This window comes from Catharus ustulatus, chromosome 8 (assembly GCF_009819885.2).
Source record: "Catharus ustulatus isolate bCatUst1 chromosome 8, bCatUst1.pri.v2, whole genome shotgun sequence".
Taxonomy (NCBI): Eukaryota; Metazoa; Chordata; class Aves; order Passeriformes; family Turdidae; genus Catharus; species Catharus ustulatus.
This window is the reverse complement of record NC_046228.1, coordinates 11,254,370-11,275,329: the sequence shown is the minus strand read 5'-3', so window position 1 is coordinate 11,275,329 and position 20,960 is coordinate 11,254,370. Positions and strand designations below refer to the sequence as shown.

Sequence of the window (20,960 nt, the reverse complement as noted above, 5' to 3'; positions counted from 1 at the left end):
ACCCAGACAGGGAACTCCCAGAAATACAAAACACTTGAACCAGACTGCCTTCCTTCATCTTCTCAGCTGTGGGAAGAAATAGTCACAGTGCATCCTTAAGGTGACCTGAATTATGCAAGTGGTGAAATGACAGGGGTCAGGAGGGGTCTGCAAGAGAGGACAGAAACAACTCTGTTGTTGGTATCACTGCCCATCTTTCACAGCTAGGGGTCTGAGTGTGCCCACTGGACTTCCCCATGGGTCATGGTTGGTATGTTCTTGCCATATCTGCATGTCACAGGCTTCAAAAAGCATCCTTTGGCAGACAACAGAGCTTACCAGGTTTGAGGCTTGATAAATCCTGGGTGAAAGGGCTCTCTCAGCATCTTTGACCACGACTTCTAGAATAATTTCTGCCCTGGGCCAGTCTTTATTTTCCTTATCCAGCATTTGAGGCTTTTTTTTTGGACTTCAAGTTTTATTGAGAAACCTGGGCTTCAAATAACTTGGGCTACTTTGAAACTCAGCACTGTGTGGTTGCATGGTGTGTGTCTTATTTCAGTAATTAAATACAAATAAATGTCCTGCTGCATACTCAGATTTAACAGCAGCTAAATGGATATTTATTGATTGTCTGGCCATGAAATGCAATAGGCTTTAATAATTTGTTAATGTGATTTAGTAATACCTTGGCTTGCTATTATCAAATATTAGGAACCTTTTACTTCATAATTTTGAGCGCTGCAAAATGCAGTGTTTACTTCTTGGAAATTTCCATCTGTCCACTAGTTTCTGGAATAAACCTGAATCAAATATATTTAAGAGTGATACCCACAGGTGATCTTGATCTTTAGTCCCACAGACAGCTCCTCACTCTGTTTTTAAATACCTTGGAAGAAATTTTGCCATTCTGTTTAGAAGATCCAAAGTTTTGGGTTCTATCACAAAGAGAAATGGACCCATTTGGATCCAGTCCAAACAGTGCTATCTAGTGCTGTGCTGCAGACTGAGCTGGTCTAAGGAAGGAGTCCTTCCAGCCCCTCAGTGTGGTGATGAGTTCAATTCTGAGTACATAAACGAGTGATGCCTTTAGTAAACATGTCCTCTGATAGATTTCTATCCTAATCTGTGTCCTGAGGCAAGTCATGATGGATTTAGGCCATAATCCAGGCATAGATTTCTGGTGTTATCAGTAGAGGAGATTTATTCAGGTATTTTTGAGATTAACAGAAAAGAATTTGCTCAAAAAATATATTGGACATGGTACTAAGGGGTCAAAAATCAAAGACTTTATGTATCTGACTGGGTTAAACCTTCAGAACCTGAGAGACTTTCCCTGTGCTCTTTGGTACTTATTTTATTTAAAAACATATTGCACCATCTAAAAAGAAAGAACAGTTATTGCAAAAGATGCCACATAAATGGTGTGCTGGCACAGCCCTGCTTTTCTGTGGATTTCCTCATTTATACCCTGGCAGGTTTATCTTGATCTAAAACTAGTGCCTCCTTACAAATGATTAATGGTACTTATCTGAAGTGTCTGGAGATCAGTTGCTTCAAGGTGAGGCACAGAACATCTCCAGAAACAGAAAGGAGAATCTCCTACACTGGGAACTTATATGGGAGTGTGGTTCCCATCCTGGATCTGTGGTTCCCATCCCAGATCTGTGTCTCCCACTGGCCCAAATCCATTATGCACAGCTGCCATAAGGATTCCAGACTTGGTCTTTGGTGAGACCAGCCAGGAGAGTTGGAATTGGAGAAAAATTTAAATAATTCTGTATTTTAAGTCTAGAAAGCTTTTCTTCCTCCCAGCCATCATTCAGTCGGGACAGAACTTCAGAGTGTTTTGTCAATAACCACTGCTTGATGAGCCAGTCATTAGCACCACTGGTTCTGCTTTGTTGGGCAATTAACCACTCCTGGTTTCCATCCAGGAGGGAAAACAGAAAACATTAGTTACAGCAATTATTCACTCTTTAGTTGTACAGACAGGACTTCCAAATTTCAGCCAGGTGCTGCCTTATTTGCTGGTGAACCTTCTTGTAAGCAGTATCTGAAATTGAGTGGCAAAATGACAAAGCCCAGAGGCATCATGAGGGGATCCTCCCACCTCTCTCATTCTTGCTTCTGTTTCTCTGGGGAAAGCCAGAATCTGGCATTAAGCTACAATGTCCTTTATAAGTGCCATTATAAGCATTCTTTCCTTTCAAGTTCTCTGTCCTGCTTAGTGTTAGCCTGCCTTTTTCTTCCTTCAGCCTTTTCTCACTCCCTTGCTTCACGATGGTTATGGCCCTCCTGTTGTTTTCTGCACCCTTCTCTGTACCCTAAACACTGCCTATTTAATCTTATAAATACTTTTTCTGTTCCAGAGTATTTCCAATCTCAGCTCCTGTCATTTTCTCCCAACTTGGACTACTATAACCCTGACATCCCTGAATGGAGACAAGATGTTGGCAAAGTCATCAAGAGAGCACTAGCGCAGGTGAGCATCTGTTTCCTTCTCTATTCTAACACTGACTAGGCTGTTAAAACAGGCACTTTCCTGACATGCTAGCTTAAAAGAATGGGTAAACACAGAGGTGATGACACTGTCATTAAAAATCAATTAAAAGCTTCTTAGTATGCTGCATCTTTTTACAGAGCCAATCTGTATGACTGATTTTGTGGAAATATCACAGTTGCTTTTATTAGTGTTTCTGTGTGCTTTTCAGCTTTCAATATCTCTGAGGATTTTGCAAATTTTCCATTGTAATAGTATCATAATTATTCTTATTTTTCCAAGTCGATATGACAGTATGTACTGGTTTCTGTTCCAAATATTTGGTTAGTGTTACTGTGTGTTGTTAAACAGCTGATCCACTTCATCCCAGAAGAAACACATTGTAGTATTCTGGATACATGAGGAAGATATTTTTATCTCTTCCTGATAGTCAGGAGTTCCACATGCAGCTAAGTGTAGCAACTGGTGAACATTTTAAAGCTCTACTCCCTTTCCAACTGGGGCAAAAATGAGGATTCAGAGGGAAAATAAACTTACCTTTAAAATGTAGGATAAAGAGAGACTTCTGTAGGTGGAAGATACTGAATTTTCCTTTGGGATTAATTAGAATATGTAAACTAGTACTCATATTCTTGCAGGAAATGGGACAGAATAACTTATGATATCAAATAGGGACTTTAGTTTGGTGTGAAATTAGGATCTAGATTTAGACAAGCTTTTGTGGGTTTTACATTCTGCCAAAAATGTATCTTGTTGGGTTTTTTTTTGCTTTAGCTACAGCTGTTCTTAGAAATGGAGGCTGATTATTTTTACTGGGAAAGTACATTCCTGCTCAGCTTTTTTCATCTGCAGCCCACTCAAAATTCACCATTTATAAGAGTTTCCTTGATTGTTTTTCCATCCTGAAAAAATGCTAAGTTTATTTTTTAAACTTTCTCTTTTGCTGTATTCAGAGTCAGGCTTGCAGGACCAAAATAATTAATTAGCTAGTACTGTGAATGGTCACAGAGAACAGTAGCAATCTCATGGAGTGTTTGATGTAAATCCCACCAGGAATGGGCTGCCCCTATGGTGCATTTCAGCTCTGGGGTGAGGCCAGGGAGTTTGAGGTGGGGTAGGACCAGAGAGCTGGTGGAGCTGATGAACCTCACGTGGAGAGCATTTCTGAGGGAGGGGAGGCTTCCTGCCCCTCTGAGGATGCACAGCTTGGATTTGGGGCAGGAGGGCAGCAGCCTCAGGGGCAGGTCTTGCTGAAGGAAGCTGAGAGAGCTTTGGCTCAGCAAACTGAGCAGCTCCTACACAGCCTCCTGATCAGCCCCAGGAGTGAAGTGTCCCTCTGGGGACACTGCTGTTCATGTGTGGCACATGTGGATCCCATAGCCTGATAGAAAGAGGTGATTGCAGGCTCTTTTCTTCATACTGTCCCTGCTAGTTGTACATTTATCAGTGGTTGCTCTGAGACAGACTCTCTGGATCTGACTTTGGGTCAGTAACTCTTTTGTAGCAAGGAGGACTACATGGAACATTCAGATCTGGAGACATGCTAGGTGTGGACTTTGGGCTGAGATCTTTGGGCCCAGGGGTGTTGTCAAGCCTACATTCACTTCTAGGAAGGAAGTAGAATGCATCTTTAGCAGAAGCTCAATTCCTGACCCATCAAATAGGCAGAACAGCTCATTAGAACCACAGCACCTACAGTGGAACTGGAAAATAACAATTTTATGGGAGTGCCATTTATGGAAGCAAATGAAAACATAAATAACAAAATGGCAGCTAGAGACCTCTTTTTTACTTTTCTTCCAGGTGACTGGTATCCCTGATGAACAGATCCTGGTAGCTCTGTTCCCTGGGCTGCCTACTTCTGCTGAACTCTTCATACTGCCCCACAAAAACTCAACAGAGAGGAGGAAAAGCAGTGAGGCTGATCTGGAGCAAGTAAGGAAAGAAGGATTCATGGAACATTTATTCCTGTCATATTGTTTGCAGATGGGCCCCTGAAGCTGTGCAGCGTTGGAAGTACTTACAATAAGTGTGGTGGAAATGGATGCATCTGGGACTGTGGCAGTATAGTTTATGGCATTAAAGAAAACTATTTTCAGAGGAAAAGCAGGATTTTCTAATACCTCACTGAGATATGTCACAGTCTACCACTAGCAGAGATTCTTCCTAAATCAGTGGAGTGTCCTTTTTACAGTAGTTATGGCCAAAGGAACCTTGAATATGTACTCCCTCTACTCCCTGGAGGAATGCTAATAAAGGGAGGCCAAAGCAGCAAGATAATATACTGAGGTTTACTAAAAATAAATCAGACTCTTCAGCTCATACATCACCAAAACAAGACCTCTTTTTTTTTTCCTTCTGCAGCAGTGAACGGCCTGTGCAAACTATATTTGGAAGTTACAATATCCATCCATTTAGATAAATAGGTAATTACAGTGATGTATAGCAACAGTGATATGCAGGCAAGGAAAGAACAACAGCACTAGGCTGCTGAAGCTTTCATGTTAGAATTACCAAGTGATTAAATCAGGTCTATAAAGGCAAAGGAGTGAAGTGCTGCTGGAAAGGCTGCTTGGCTCTAGGTAATGTTCTTGTATGCAGCATTTTTACACTGTGCAAACTATGTGGGAGCCCATTGCCAAGTAACTCTTGGGAGTTTGGATGGAGCATTAAATTATTCAGAGGACTGGTGAATGCAGTGGAAGTTCTTGTCACCCACTCAGTAAAGTCAGTCCCTGCAGAGTACAGTAATTTCAAGAATACAAGCCGCACCAATTTGACTAAGATTTTGCTCCTAAACCGGAAATGCGGCTAATACTCAGGAGCGGCTAGTACAACCTCAGAAGTGCCTGCCAGAGTGCTGAGCCGAGCAGCTGCAAAGTCGGCATTTTGCGATTGTTACAAATCGCTACTCTGTTGCACCACGGGTGGAGCCTGGCTCCCTGTAGGCAGCACGGGGGGCGGGGAGAGAGGCGGGAGAGCTCTCTTTCCTCCTCTGCCACAGCCCAGGGGAGAGACGGGGGGGGCCCGGCGCCGCCATTGCTGCGGCCCGGGCAGGAGAGGGGGGACCCGGGCCGCCCCTACCGCGGCCCGGGGAGGGGGGGGGAAGCCCGCGCCGCCACTGCTGCGGCCCAAGGAGGGGGGGGGAAGCGCGCGCCGCCATTGCTGCGGCTCGGGGAGCCGACAGGAGCCCCGCGCAAGCCATTGCTGTGGCCCGGGGAGCCGACGGGAGCCCCGCGCAGCCATTGCCGCGGCCCGGGGAGCCAACGGGGTGCTTTGTCCCCGCCCGCCGCCGCCGCGGCAGGAGCGGGGAAACTCCGTCCCTGCCCGCCGCCGGCGCCACGGGCGCGGGAAAGCTCCGTCCCCGCCCGCCGCCGCTGCCGTAGGAGCGGGGGAAGCTCCGTCCCTGCCTGCCACCGCGGGGCAGCGCCGACCTGGGGTGACCGAGCCCAGTGGCAGCGGTGGGTGGCCCCGAGCGGCAGCACCGGGCTGGGCCACCTCTCCCCGTCAGCGGCCCCTAGCGGGCCGAGCCTGCACAGCCTTAGCTCAGCCAGTAAACCCCGCCCTCCCGCGGTTCTGTTACTAATTGCACGCGGGTCCTCGCTGCGAACGACAAAGCGGCTTATATTCGTGTGCGGCTTATCTATGGACAAAAACCGAAATGTTTGCCAACACCCAGTGATGCGGCTTATACTCAGTGCGGCTTGTATTCGTGAATTTACTGTAGTTCCTTTGTCCTAGGAAGTTATCAGAGCTGGTCTCTTAATTTATGGTGGTCAGTGTGCAGAAAAGATGCATTGAGGTGGGAAGGTTTGAAAGGCTTTCTGGAGGGATGGTTTTGGAGTAATTTCTGTCCTGTGCAGTAGGATCTACCAGCATTAAAATTCCTTCTGAGCAAGCTGTTGTGTTAATATTTCACATATCAGTGTTATGCTGACATCTCAATTAGATTTTTGACTAACTGACTATGAGGCCTAAAGCTCTAGTACTCTAATTTTAGTTGACAGGCTGCTCAGTTGTACTTTGGCACCTGTTGCCTTCTGCTTGAGGAGCTCTGCCTGGAGAGTGGGTCATTAGAGCCACTCATTAGCTGTGCCCTGTCCGTCAGAACTGCTCTGTGGAGATCAGGCACTAACAAACTGACATGCTGAGTATGTGCTCTGGGGCAACCAAACAACACATCAGAGCTGGGCTGCTCATCTCCTAGCTCAGCAATTCCAGTGCATCCAGCCCAAGACCCCTTTTCTAAGTGAAGGAGAAATATGGCAAATTTTCCATTGACCTAAACTGGATTGTCTCATCCTCAACAGCCTGTTTGAATAGAAGCTATATGGCAGGATCAGTGGGAATAAAGAAATTCAGGTCTGGACTGCCTAACTTAGTTTCATTATCCACCAGTGAAAAGCCAATATGTTGGTGATTTTCAAACACATTTTATCAAACTCAGAGGATATTGTGGAAGGTTAAAAGGTCCTTAGTTATTTTCCCTCTTCCCATAGCCCCCAAAAAAGAAAAAGAAAAAATTGCTAACCTTCTAGGTTTGCTTCCCATGAGAGATATAATAACACACAATGAGAATCTCATAAGTTCTGTAATGGAGACTTACATGCAATGACATCCAGTTCCACCTAAAGCACCTGTGCATTTCTCTCCACTTCCTCAGGCCCTGCTGAAGCCAATAAAAGATGTCAGCCACTATTCATGGGCTTTGTGTATTCCTGAATATTCTGCAGACTTTGCATCTTCTGTACTGTAACTGTTGTATCTCTTCTTATTTCATCAGGTGGTAGAAATCCTTTTTAATGCTCTCAACCAGAACCTGGTCCAGTTTGAGCTGAAGCCTGGTGTTGAAGTGGTTGTGTATGTTACTCAGTTAACATTAGGTGAGTGTGGAGTCAAAGGCACAGCTGTGGCTCTCCTGAGGCTGCAGACAACCCCAGGAGCATCAGTCTACATCAGAGCACTCACATTTGGCATGTGGCATTGGGCTATGTGCCAACTGAGACATTTTGGTAGAAGCAGGAAGTGTTGAAACCAACCCATCAGGGGCATCTTCATGCTCCAGTTTGTACAAGTATAAAAAGTACCTTGTAAGAGTTCCCTGTGGCTTAATTAACAAGTGCATTGGTGTTTTTCAAGTGTTTTAGAAAATCAGGTGAATGGTGTTCTATTAAGTCCTTATTGAGCACCTGTGGAATTCAGTGGGATATTACTAAGTTTCATGCATGTTGGATCAAATCCTTTAGCAAAGGGTTTGTTACTGTTATGACTAGCTAAGAAGCTCCAAAGGGGCGAAGTACTCAGGAAAAGATTGAGGCCTTTTACAGGGAATATGTGCCTGAATATTGACTTCCAAAAATTAGAACTTATTTAAATTTCAATGCTACCTATCTCCATTTTTTGCACAAAGTAACAAAGAGAAACTTTAAGCTTTGTCAGTCCCTTTACTTTAAACCAGCCTAGTATGAAGGTCTCAGCTATTTATGAAACAGTGATGGTTACAAAGAAGGTGATGGATTTATTTATGCCTTTACCTTGCGATTGTCCGAAATGTGGGATCTTGTGCAAGTGCCCTTGCTGATAGCCTCTCTGAAAGATTTGGATTCATATCCCACAATAATGCACTTCAGCTCTTCTCAGAGAGCCAAGAGCTGGGCTAAATCAAGGCTCATGACCTTTCCTACAGGTAATGCCTTTTTACCTTCATTCTCTAACTGCTCCTTTGGAATGTGAGTGAGAAGCTAATAGGAGCAGTCTGAAATTGATTGATTTGCAAAACTGGCAATGCTATACAATGTCTGAGGTCTCCATGTGGCTGGAATTCTCCAGATTCTGGTTTGGTTCTAGCAAAGCACAGCATTTAAATTATGTTTTGCAGCTACTCTTGCACCCTCTCCAATGCAGGTGCTGCATTTGTTTCATGGCCATTCCCATGGTGTTTTGACTTGGATGAAATTACTCGCCCACAAAAGAATCAGAAGTGTTAGCAGCAGAATACTGGCAGGATCAGACTGTGAGGTGTGGAAATTTGACAGTGCAATCATAACTGACTCTATTTGCATGACTTTGTCCCTATCTTCAGGGTGATGGAAAAAGAATAGAGAATAGTAAAACACCAAAGCCAAATATTTATGCAAAACGAGAAACACTCAGCTGCTACTTGTAATCATTTGTGCATCATTAGAGACTTCTCATCAGACACTTGATCTCAGCACAGTGCTCAGGCCATTAGGATGGTGTGCTCTGATGAGCTCTTGGAACAGCTGCATAAACAAGGTATAGGAATATACTTTATTTAGCCTGCCAAAATGTCAAGGATCAAAATCTCCAAAATATTATAATGTATTGTGTGCTTGGATCCAGGATTATTGCTTTGGGCTCCTCCACATTATGAAAACTGACTCAATTTAAAAGTCTCTAAGGTCCTATACAAGGATGAGCCTTGAGGCTTGTCACAAGAGTAGATCCCTGTCACATATGAGATAGATGAATATCCTTGGAAGATGGGAGTCGTGCTGTTCATTGATGCTCTAAGGTATCATCTCCAGAGGGGAATAGATATGTATTAAGCCATGCTTCATAAAATTCATTTCCACTCTAGTACCTGGAAAAACCTGAAAAGTAATAGCCCAGAATGTTAATACAGGAGTGATTGGGCATTCAGCTAAGCTTGCTGCACCTTTTTACTCAGGGATGTTAGACTGCACAGTCTTGAAAAGGAGCCTTGACTTTTGAAGGACAAGAGAACCAATTTGTTTCCTACTCATTGGTCTTGCCAAAACCAGCCTGCACCATGCAGTAGTGATAAAGCAGATGTGACAAAGACAGAGTTGAGCTCAACCCTCTGCAGTGTTTCCTTGTAATATCCTGCAGATGTAATGCTTTGCCTTTCCTCCTGCAGCACCCCTTGTGGATTCCAGCTCGGGTCACAGCAGTTCAGCAATGCTGATGTTGTTGTCAGTGGTGTTCGTGGGCTTGGCTGTTTTTTTAATCTACAAATTCAAGAGGTAAGTTGAAAAATTTTGGGATGGGAGGAAAAGACTCTGGGTGGTTTACAGGAAACTTTGGAAGAGCTGTACCTGAATTGGAAACGTAGAGTGAACTGTGCTGGCCTTAGGCTTAGATGAATGTGGTTCCCTATTTCTGATACTTGGAGAGAAAGTCACCTACTCTGTTTCACCACAAAGTCGGTGCTCCAAAACTTCACCAAGAGCTCAGAAATCATCTTCTGCTTCAACAGATGTATTTAAAGCACTGACCAGAAATGGGAACCTTTGTGCTCAGTGAGTACTGAGATGCACAAAGCAAACTTAGTCAAAAACCACATGATGGATGACTTCACCCAGTATATATCCACCTGCCCAGTGCAGCAGCATCTCATTTGTATCTTGCAAAGTGAATAGGTTAATCTTGCAGAGGAACAGGTGTGTTTATATTAAAGGTAGGAGACTCAAAGGAAAATTTATGTAAAGCACCAAAATGCCTTTGGGAATATGTGCTGAGATTTAAATTTGACAGATGTTAATACAAACCTTTTGATTCCAGACAGCAGGCAGGATCAGGTCTGGCCCATGGCACTTGTCTGCTGCAAGCTGTGAAGCAAAATCTGTGATAAGAATGGCCTGTGTGCTGAAGGTCTGCTTTTGAGGATATGTTTTAGGCAGATGGAGCTCCTTAGGAGGAACTTTGCATTCAGTGCAGTACTTGCACTATAAAATGGTCTGTGTACCTAGATCCTGACCAGTGGCAAAATGTGTTAGAAACATAAGCTGAGTCTGACTTCGAAGAAATAAAACTTTCTGGACATAGAAGTCCCTCTAAAGGAAAAACTAGAGCTTTTCCTGTCCAGATTCCAGGTTCCAGATAGATGTTGCTTTCTCCAGCTTTTTTGCCCCGCGGGATAAGGCTAGTATTCGCTAAGGATGTTAGTTGATGCAAACAATATTCAAAATTAAATGATATGATAAGACAGGTATCTATCCTAATCTCCAGGTTTAAAGTTTCCCTCCTTGCTATCACCTTGCATTAACCATTGTCCTAATCAGTGGCACTCCTTGTAGTGCTGATATCAAGCTCCCACTGACTTCAGTGGCTGAGGACAATTTCCAGGGAAAGCATTTGTGTGACTCTGCTCAGACACAGATTTCAAGCCCTTCAGCTTGACCTCCTTCTGCAGCCTGAAATCCCCTCTCTGCTTCTGTGAGGTGTAATACAGCTTCCCAGGGGAATGGGCTTTGTTTAAGGCATGGATTTACTAGTGTGCTGGGGAGACAGCTGATTACTCTCCCACCCAGATGCAGGATGAGGCAGGCAAAGAATTCTTCCTGGGAGATGTGACAAGATGTAGGTACAACCCTGCATAAGCCATGCTTTCCTTTGTGTCTTGGTGAGATGATTTCCTGGGTTTGGCCTGATGTCCTTGGCCCTGTGGTCAGCAGTTACCAGGAAAAAGGGTCTTTATGTTCCAGCTGCCAGAGAACAGTGAGGAGCTTGTTAATGCACTTTGCTTTGGCACTCTCTGGGTCATGTTCTGCTACTACAGCTCATAAAACTGACTCTTGTACTACTTAAGCAACCTGAGATTTGAGTATAACAGCCATCAGCCTTCTATTGTGCTCTAGGGCTATGGAGACCCTGCCTTGTTACAATCTGTCTGAAAGTTGATTGTATTACAAATTGGGAGTGAGGAGGAAGGTGGTTAAAGCATCAGTTCTGCTTAGTCCAAAAGCTTATTAACTGGCTCTTACCTCTCTATCCCAAAGGGGAAAAACCCAGATCAAATTGACAAAGTTTAGGATAAGTCATATACACAGCGTGTTCTCAGCTTGATTTTTCAGAACAGAGAGCAACTTTTCAGCTCTGTCTAAAACCCCTGGCTCAGTGGAGCAGAAGTGAGAGCATGTAATGATTCTTAATGGAAAAAGGGGAGCAAACCCAGAAGCTTTCCTGTAGCTCTCAGCCATACAGAGGTCCATTAGCTACATGTACTTCTTTGATTAATGGCCTAAATAGAGAACTTTTGCTTACAGGGAAAGGTTAGGGGAAAGCATGGGCTGACATGATTTTTTAATTCTACAAATTCATAGATTAGGTGCTTTGCTGGTTTGCACACAGACTCCTTATTACGAGTCCATCAATTTATAGACTCAGGAGGCATGTTAAACACTGCTGCCAGGGAGATGCTTATTGAGGAGGTCCCAGTGGAAAAGGAAGGAAGAGGGGAAAAGTATGGAAATGATCTGTAAAAAAGGGGTTTATTTTCAGGAAGATTGAGATGTATCAGTGAATACTGTGTGTGTATGAGTGCTGAGCAGTGGTGGGGCTGTGGGGCAGTCCATGTATGTGTCCTGGGACAGCAGTGCAGGACTGTGAGCCTGTGTGTGGCTCAGAGTGATGTGGTTGTGGCCACCTGTGTGTGTGCTGGGAGGCACAGCAGGATTAGGTATTTGGCTATGCATTCACATAAGTACAGCCCTCTCAGTTTCTTTTTTCCCCAGCTCTCTGAAGTACCTTGGCACTCTGCCTCACAATTCTAAAGAGCTTTTCTCACCTTTACACTCAGAGATGATCACTGCTCTGCTGCTGCATTCTTTGGAAGTAGAACTAAGTCTTCCACTACCTCCAGGAATGTTCTCATGTCTCTAAGTCTCCAGACAAATTCTTAGATCCTATGGGAGTGCATAAGTTCTCACTCATTTCCTGTATAGTTCCTATATCTTCTGGTGGCATTTAAGGCATATTTAAACATTAGAACTTAGGAGAAAGGGAGAAGATCATGAGATGTCTTGGCTGAACATCTCAAATATGTCCTGGCTTGATGCTGGTTAAGAACAGAATGCCAAATCAAGCCAATAGCACAAGTTGGTTGAGGCCAGAACTTCACTGGAATAAAATCAGCATAGATCTATTGAATTCAGGAGAGCTGAGGCAATTTCCATTGCTTTCAGTCTCTGACATATCCAACAGCAGAGAGATCAGCATAAAGATGTGACATTTTATATTACTTCTTTTGAACACATCTTCTTTCTCTCTTGCTCCTGTGTGCTTTAAAGAACTCAAAATATTCTCCAAATTTTCCTTATTGGAGCAGGGTGAACTTCATGGCATGAAGACTTTCTAAGAGCATTAGGAAAAACAGTCAACTTCCAACAGGCAATGCAGATAATCCTGGCAATCCCCATGATGCTTTACACATTCCTTTTCAGGTCTCTCATTTTAAACTTTCATTCCTGCAGGGATTACTACCTGTCTGTCTAAACCTGTATAATCTGTCTGCCTAACTCACTCTCAAGGATATCATTCTAGCAGGTCAAGGTAACTTTGCTTGGGAGAAGGAGGAAGAAATAATCCCTTCACTTCCTTGGCTTCCTGAGCAGCAAGGAAAAATAAGTCCCTGCAAACTTGATCCATAGCATGACAAACTGGTTTTTGCAATGGAATGGTAACAAATAGACTTTGGATCGGTGTTATGAGGTTCAAATCCTTTCTGACTCTGAGGCAGGAACAATTCTTTATAACTCTTTCAGATGTGACAATTTCTTCTGAGTCAGTGTGGGCCTGTCAGCAGCAACAAGACCAGCAATTCTTTTGCTCAGTTGCCAAATTGATTTTTACTTTTGGTTTCCAATGCAACACTAACCATATAATAAATACCGAGAGAGTTGACAATTGCAGCTGATTGTACTTAGTTGATTGCTGCTCTCTGAGCTGAGTGCAGTGTCCACTGTGTGCCCAATTTCTCATTTAAAAGGGCAGAACATTGAGGTTTGCAGCTGAGGGAGCCTTTGTGCACATGATATGAAGACAATGGCCTGAGATTTGGAGCACCTTTAGGCTAGGTTGTTGGAATTAGTGGATGCTAAGGGCACTTTTAGAGATGAACATCTATGTGGTACTTTCACCATTCTGAGAGATTTGCATCACTGCCAGTGCTGCATTTTTAGGATTGATCTCAGCTTAGTTTGTCTCATTAATAAATGACATGCTGAGCATCCCTGTGTTACAAAACATAACCTCTCATTTCCTTTTCCTGTGCAGGAAAATCCCTTGGATTAACATCTATGCCCAAGTTCAGCATGACAAGGAGCAGGAAATGATTGGCTCTGTCAGCCAAAGTGAAAATGCCCCCAAAATCACCCTGAGTGAGTTCACAGACCCTGAGGAGCTGATGGACAAAGAGCTGGACACACGAGTGATGGGTGAGAGACAGCCCTCAGCTGAGCTCTTTCACAGTCTGGGGGAAGGTGTTGGTCTTTTGGTATCAGGAGAGGCAGTGACTGTGACCCAGGTACAAGCAGAGCCCTGAGGCACTGAGATAGGGAGTAAATCTCTCTCAGCAGCAGGGTAATGGAGTTTCTCTTACAGCTTTTCAGCTTTTCCCAGGGTAGCAACCTGGCACCAGCAGTAGGTATAAAGAAGTTAGTAATAGCTGTGGCTCACACCTATTCCTGCTCTTGACCCTGCCTCTCCTGTGGAGGAGTGCCAAATTCCCTGCACCCTCCGAAGAATCAGCTGAGCCAGGCTCACACTGTTGGTGTGCTATGATTACAAGCAAATATGTCCCTAAGAGCTTAATGAGTTTACTGCTGGTCAGCTGAGCTGTAATAATTGAGTTTTCTGCATGCTCCCTGCTTATTGCAAACACATAAAATAATGTGTTATTTTTAAACATCACTTCTGTCCTCGCACTTACACTACCACATCCTAAAGAAGAGTGAGAAGCAACATAGACCAAACTTTGAAGCCACGGCACTGATTCTCTTCTCCATTTTCTCCTCCACAGGAAGCATCTCAACAATTGCCAACAGTGAAAGCACAAAGGAAATCCCCAACTGCACTAGTGTTTAATACTGAGAATCCACTTGGTCTACAGCGTTTCTGACTTTTTATTTGTAATTATTATTGTTATAATTATTATTATTATGAAAAAAGAAAGAGTTATATGTCATTATTATTATTTGGGAGGGAATGGGGTGGGCTTTTTTGTGTTTGCCAGGGCTGCATTCATAAATAGCAGAGGTTTTTCATATTTAGGGAATACACATCAGATTAGAAATAAAAAGCAAAGAATGAGTCAAGTGTGCAATGAGATTTGAATGCCAGCTTCCTGTTAAATACACAATGGGAATTAAGTATTCAAATCCAACAGATAGGTGTTGTACCTTAGGCAACATGCTAAAAGTAAATTCTCCCTTTTCAGAATAGTCATGAATCAGCTGCTTCATCCTGCCAGAGGGTTCAGACTGGGTTGTTGGACCAGGCTCTGCAACATGCCAACATCCCTCGCTTTCCAGTGACATGCATGTCTCAGCTTTTTGCAGGATCTTGCCTCTTTTAATTGCTTTTAATTTCAGTCACCCTCTGGCACTGTTGACTGCTGAGAAAGGGGAAAAAAAAATCAGAACAAACACAGACGTCATTCCTTGGACTGCAGACTGGCTGGAGGGGACAGGACCACAGCAGTGGAGGAGCAAGCCTGGGTTTATGAATGCAGCCCGAACCCTGTGCATGTGAATAGCGAGGATGCCGAAGGCCTACTGTAGATAATTACAATGTACATAGCTTTTTATTTCTTGGGAAATAATTTAATGTTTAGTAAAAGAAGATATGTTTAAAAGAAAACCTGAACCACATACACACACACACACACGTACACGCCAGCCAAGCAGGGACCCTGGTGAGCACTCGAGTCACACAAGCGTGTTCCAGTTGTCTGTCATATTTCAATCTGACACTGCTCTCTGTAAAGAGAGTAGTTTATTTCTCTGTGTATAACTACAAGCCTTTTTTTACACACACAAATATGTATATGGTGTCATTTCCTGTGATGGAGCAGAAAAAGATATTAACAGTCCAGACTATGAGCCTGTCATGACCATTTTAATGATGTTCATCATCTATTCATCTCTGTCACTGTTGCCCACTTCTGAGAATGATCTTGGTGGCATCTGTTAGTGAAAATGAGGAAAAGAATCCTGAAATTATCACCATCACTGTGTGGGCAAATATCAGTGGCTTTGCTGTAGCCACTACAACCTCAGCTCGGCAGTAGGGCAGGTTGCAGTAGCTTTATTCCCAGGGGGAAGCCATGCTTTTTGCAGTTGAGCTACTGAAGTGCTATTTAGGGTGTGTAAGAGTAGTAAATTTTGACTGAACATGATATATGCCATTAGGGACTGCTCTTTGGAGAGGGCAGTGGAGGGTCAGACCTGCATTAATGAGCTATGAAAGGCTCCTTCTGGTGAGTGCTGCAGAATGGCAGCTTCAAGTTCAGACTGGAGATTTCTGCATGGTGGGTTGGTGTTTTCTGATTAGAGCAGGGAGGTTAATGAAGAAAAGGTATTGAAAAAGCTCTTTAGAATTTTTTTACCACACTGAATTGAGGATATCCCTATGAAGAGGTGGAGTTTTGGGGCAAATGGTTGACTTAGATGTGAGTTACTTTTTATCCTTTTTTTTTTTTTTGAGTTGTTAATGTCAAAAATGAACCTTATCTGCAGAATATTGACTTATAGAACCTAGGAGGAGGGGGAGGAAGATTGGGGCATGATTGGGAAGATGTGCTATTTGTGTGGTAACAGGAGGCAGGAATGACAGCAGTTGACAATGTTTATCATTTCTCAGGATCTGGATACAGGACCTCAGTCACCTTTAATCACCTGGGCTGAAATGAGGAGATGGCTGGAATTTAGCTGTTCCTTGTTATCTCTGCACTGCACAGGCCAGTGGGCTACAAACCAGCCTCAGTTACACTGTTCACTCTGCTAGTGGGCTGGAATGTCTTTCAAAGGTTAAAGTCCTGATGGCTCTGCAGGTGGAGAGAAAAGCAGTCAAACGCAATTTTGCAGAACTCAGGAGGTGTTTCAAGATTGAAATTATAAACCTAAAAAATAAGGGAAAACTGTTTCTTGAGAAGTACTAGAACTAAATATTCTCTGTTCTTCTCCTTTTCAGTCAGATTTATGGATTTTTTTCTCTTGGTTTAAAAATATTTATCTTCTGTTTTTCCCCCTTCACTTTTGTGCTCTGGTTTTAATGCAAGGTGAAGAGCAATGGCTGTGTTATTCTATTTAACCTTGGTTTCCATCCATCACAAGTGCATAAACTGTTGCATTACTGTCTCCATTCTACTGAAACACCACAGTGGTTTACAGTAATGGCCTGGTCTGGTGATAAGGCTGTTAGCACAAGGCCATAGCTTCCCATTGAGGGGTAGGTGGGAGGGATGTACATAAACAATGGTCCCATGGGCTTTGGGCTCAGCTGTGGGCTGATCTCAGTCTTTGCTGATCATTAGGATTTGAGGTACTGCTGTGGTGATCTGCTGCAGAGGACTGAATGTAAAATACTCAGTAAGTTCTGTATTTAACTTTTTCCTTCATCAACCATGAGGCAAAGTGCAATTTTTCATTGTTGTTGTTTGGAATTTTGTATGTTTTTCATGGGCTTGATCTAGTCATTTTAACAAGAAAGCCAGAGGACTGCAGTTTTCACTTTTTTTTTTCTTAATTACTTTTCACATTTTTTTAACATTTTATTCCTTTATACTTTTAAAAATTGCTGTTAAATGTCTCAAATGGGAGAAAGTAAGAAGGAACACTTGGGAGTAAGCTGTTGAAAAAAATGGTAAAATTTCACTTCTCAAAAAGAAATTCTATCTCAGTGAAGGCTGAGAAATTTCTGAATGACACTTTTGGAGAAACAGCTGTCTAGAATGTCATTTTCCATACAAAATGATCCTAAAGTATCCTACAAAGCAAACAAGAAAAATCCATTAAGCCAAAACTGCATGTCAGAAAAACCTGCCTAATTCTTATGTTTGCTCAAGCTTTCTCTTCCAGAAGATTTGGGGGGTGTCACTGCCTCTGAGGGTGGTTTGTCACCTGCTGTCAGGACCAGGGTGTGTGCTCCAGGTACATCCCCACGGTGTGCATGGGACCACATTTACCAGGTCATTCCTGCTTCTTTGGGCACAGCCATGGCTGAGGGCAGCTGCAAAAAGCTTGGGTTCATGACTGAAATCTGCTCCTTTAGAATACAGGAAGGGTAATTACTGCATTCCTGTCTATCCATGGGACCTCTGTAAGGTTTGGGTAGAACAGCCAGCCCTGTTCACCTTTTTTTGAACGTTTTGAGCTGCAGTGTTAGCCCAGATTGGAGTAGTGGCCACTTTTCTTGCTGGGAAATAACATCTTGGGGTTATCATTAGGGTTTTTTTCCCCTGCAAGTTTTACCCCTGAGGAAAATGTAATGGAAACCCTTGAAGCTGTAGATTATTATTTACCTGAGTAATGAGGGAAACAGGCAATGGCATCAATGGAACATAAATAGCTGTAATTATGTAAAAAGAGGAAATGAAATAGAGAGAGACAAAGAGCAAGAGACTGGGTCAGTGCCCTCTATCACTGCCAGCCTTTCCCCCATGATGGATCAGCTGTAATTTAGGAATAATGCATGAGATCTGGAGAGTAGGTGCAGCTTCTGGCTCTGTGTGGCTGACAGTCTGATAGAAACCATGAACAGATCCTTTTAGTTTAACTGGCACTCAAGAACCCTAATATTAAACCTGGAAGGATCAGAGGTGAGACCAGAGTGACAGGGGGTACAGAGTGTTTCAGACACAGTTGCCATCAATGAGTATGTGTAGGAAGTGTGCATTTTCTTCTGGACTAAACTTTGGTTTCATGGATGTACAAAGATGTCCTGATGTCCTGTTCTCCTCCCTTTCCCTTCAATCAGCTCCCACACACATTCCAGGTCTAATGAACCAAACCAGAATCCTCACATTCTTTCTGATGATGTTGGACAGTGCATTAAACCCAAACCACCACCGTGGTTTCAAAGGATTAAATGAGACAGACAATTGCAATACCTGTATTGAACACAATAATACAACTGCATGAGTCATATATATACATATATATATACTGTTCTTGGTTTTATTGTTCCATTTGAATATTTCTACTGTAAAAAAAGGCAGTGGTTTTGAAATTGTTGAAAATAAATGTATTTTTGTACATCAGAGTTACCCCTGGCTGCTTTTTCAATCCTTGTTCTTTTAGTTTTCCTTTTGGCAAAGTCTCTCTCTTCTGAATTTCCCTTGCCATATCTGTCCCTCCAACTCGGTTGTTCAGGGTCATGCATGCACTTGGAGTGTCAACAGAGAAATGTTCTAAGGCAAGATTTTTAGGATAAAAGAGAAAACAACTACCTCTCCTTCCTTCCTTAGTGCTCCTCTCCAAAAATAATTATCTTCTTACTTTTCTACAGGCTGATTCTCCTTGGAACCTTGGAGGTGAATAGGAAGGGAGAACACTGCTTGTACAAGCACAACCCCATAAATCCCATGCCCTCACCTATCTGATTTTAGCTTGTAAGAGACTGTAAAGTGACAATGTGGGAAAAGAAAAGAAAATAAGGAGAAAGTTTCTTCACTCCTTGGCACTCCTTGATGAAAAAAAGAAGAGAGCATGTCTCTGGAGATGTATCAACCTTCTCCACCCATGCACAACCATGCATGCATTCCCCACCCTCCCTCCTTTCCTTTGGGTCTGAGGTCCATAAACTGCAGTTGTTCCTGTTTTTCCTTTATGTCAGAAATCTGAAAAAGTCAGGCAATAGAGGACTAGGTTGGCCATCCCTGAGTGTGATGTATGAGATGCTTTCAGCATCACAGAAGACCTCTCACCTTTTGAAATATTTGTGTCTGCCCCTCTTTACAGCAATGATAGTGGTAGTTTGTTAAGCCATGGCAATTTCACCCTTTCTCTGTCCATAATCTGTAATTCAGGATCCCAGGAACACAAGTATTGCACTGAGACCCAGTGCTCAACTGTTCAGAAACCCAGCTAAGTGCAGCTCTGAAGTCAAGTGCAGGCACTTAAACTTCACAGCCTAGAAACACGAGCAGTAGCTCAATCTTTGCCTGAATCCAGCTGGTTTTTCTGTGATGGATGGACCTCTTATTCCCTTTACTGAGGGCAGTGTAAGCATTGTTTACTGCATTCTGAAATTGTCATGGTTGTGCCAAATACCCTCTACCACGGAATATGGTGCTGCTGAGGAAAATGCATCATAACCACTCCTGGAGTCAGCTCATCACTGTCTTGTTCCACTCATGGCACCACACACTTCCCCAGGCTGAGGCTGTGCTTAGCTGACTTTGCCTTCAGCCTGGGTCTTCCTTCTCCCTTGGCCCTCACCCCAGTGAAGTACTCTCTGATTATTAAGGACTATCAAAGCACCATTGCATTACTGACATATTATTGTAATACATCACTTGAGTGCTGGTTTGCTGTTGTACATCATGGTGCTACATCAGGGAAATGGCAGGTGACAGGAACCCCAGACCCAGAGAGAGATCACTTTTCTAAGCTTTATGGGCTGCTTTTTTTTTTTCTGAAGACAGCAAATAAAGGCAAGGAAAGCAGTACTGGACTGCTGCCATGAAGCTTTCAAAACCTTTAAATAAATTTATCTATACATTTTTCCCTTGACCCTGAAAAATTAATTAACCGAATCTGCTGATGTTTCTATATGAGACCATAGAGCTGAGTTTATTCTGGGTCATGGAGGAAAGAACAATTGCTCACTAGGAACTGTTTCTTGTGTGTCTGTGTGAGCAGATAAGAAAGATTTCTCCTTGCAAAATAAAAATATTTCTTTTCTGAATTTAAAAAATTTTACTATTGGTAGGTCAATTGACTCTAAATAGAGTAGAGGTAGGACAGAATTGTGCTGTTGGTGTTAAGATTTTACCCTTGATAAATATAAAAAGATTTGTTTTACCATTGCTTTATGCTGGTTCTACCTGTTCAGGCCCCCTAATATCAGTGAATTTAGTCTTGATTTACACCAGTCTAAGCTCTCACATTAAGAGAAGTTGCATACATACTTCAAGGACAGAATAAATCCTGTTCAATGCCTTATTGTGTATGTCAAGCAGTTTTCAGACCAAAATTTAGGGGAGACTGTAATATTACTACTAATAAAAAACCACATACAGGGACATATTTGGAAGGAAGGAGAAGCATGCTTATTAAATTAAACAGAAATGTTATGATAATGTGTGTTTTTCAAATCTTATGTTGGCTACATGAACCTGGGAGGCAAAAAGGAAAGAAAAACTGGAAGCCAGATGTGAAGCAGAGGGAGGAAGAAGAAGGTGGACCAGGCTGGCTGGGATCCTGTGGCTGACCAGAAGGCACAGTGAGAGGCACATGGCTGGTTAATCATTTAATGCTTTCAGCAGCTGAATCAATAGGAGATGTAGCACATCCAGGCCATAGAAGATGGAGTCATCTCTGCTTCCACATCCTGATGCTCAGCACTGAAATTCGAGTTTTAAGCAAGTGATTCCCTGCTGAAGTCCCAGTGTTGGTCCTGACAGAGCAGTGCAGGTGAGGGAGGGCTCAGGCAGGGTTTGTTGGCCAATTTCAAAGCTCAACTCAGGGCTGCATGTGATTTTATTCAATGGGTT

The 20,960-nt window shown here is 43.1% G+C and overlaps 1 protein-coding gene across 1 annotated transcript in view; it reads left to right on the top strand.

Moving 5' to 3' along the window:
- The window catches only part of SORCS3 (sortilin related VPS10 domain containing receptor 3), a 275,461-nt gene extending 256,958 nt beyond the window's left edge, over positions 1-18,503 (top strand). The window contains exons 22-27 of the mRNA XM_033065516.2: positions 2,352-2,464; positions 4,286-4,417; positions 7,266-7,365; positions 9,384-9,489; positions 13,520-13,680; positions 14,265-18,503. Of these exons, the coding sequence (XP_032921407.1) occupies positions 2,352-2,464; positions 4,286-4,417; positions 7,266-7,365; positions 9,384-9,489; positions 13,520-13,680; positions 14,265-14,329 (677 nt within the window). The 3' untranslated portion in view covers positions 14,330-18,503. The remainder of the gene's footprint in view (positions 1-2,351; positions 2,465-4,285; positions 4,418-7,265; positions 7,366-9,383; positions 9,490-13,519; positions 13,681-14,264) is intronic.
- Positions 18,504-20,960: the final 2,457 nt, after the last annotated feature.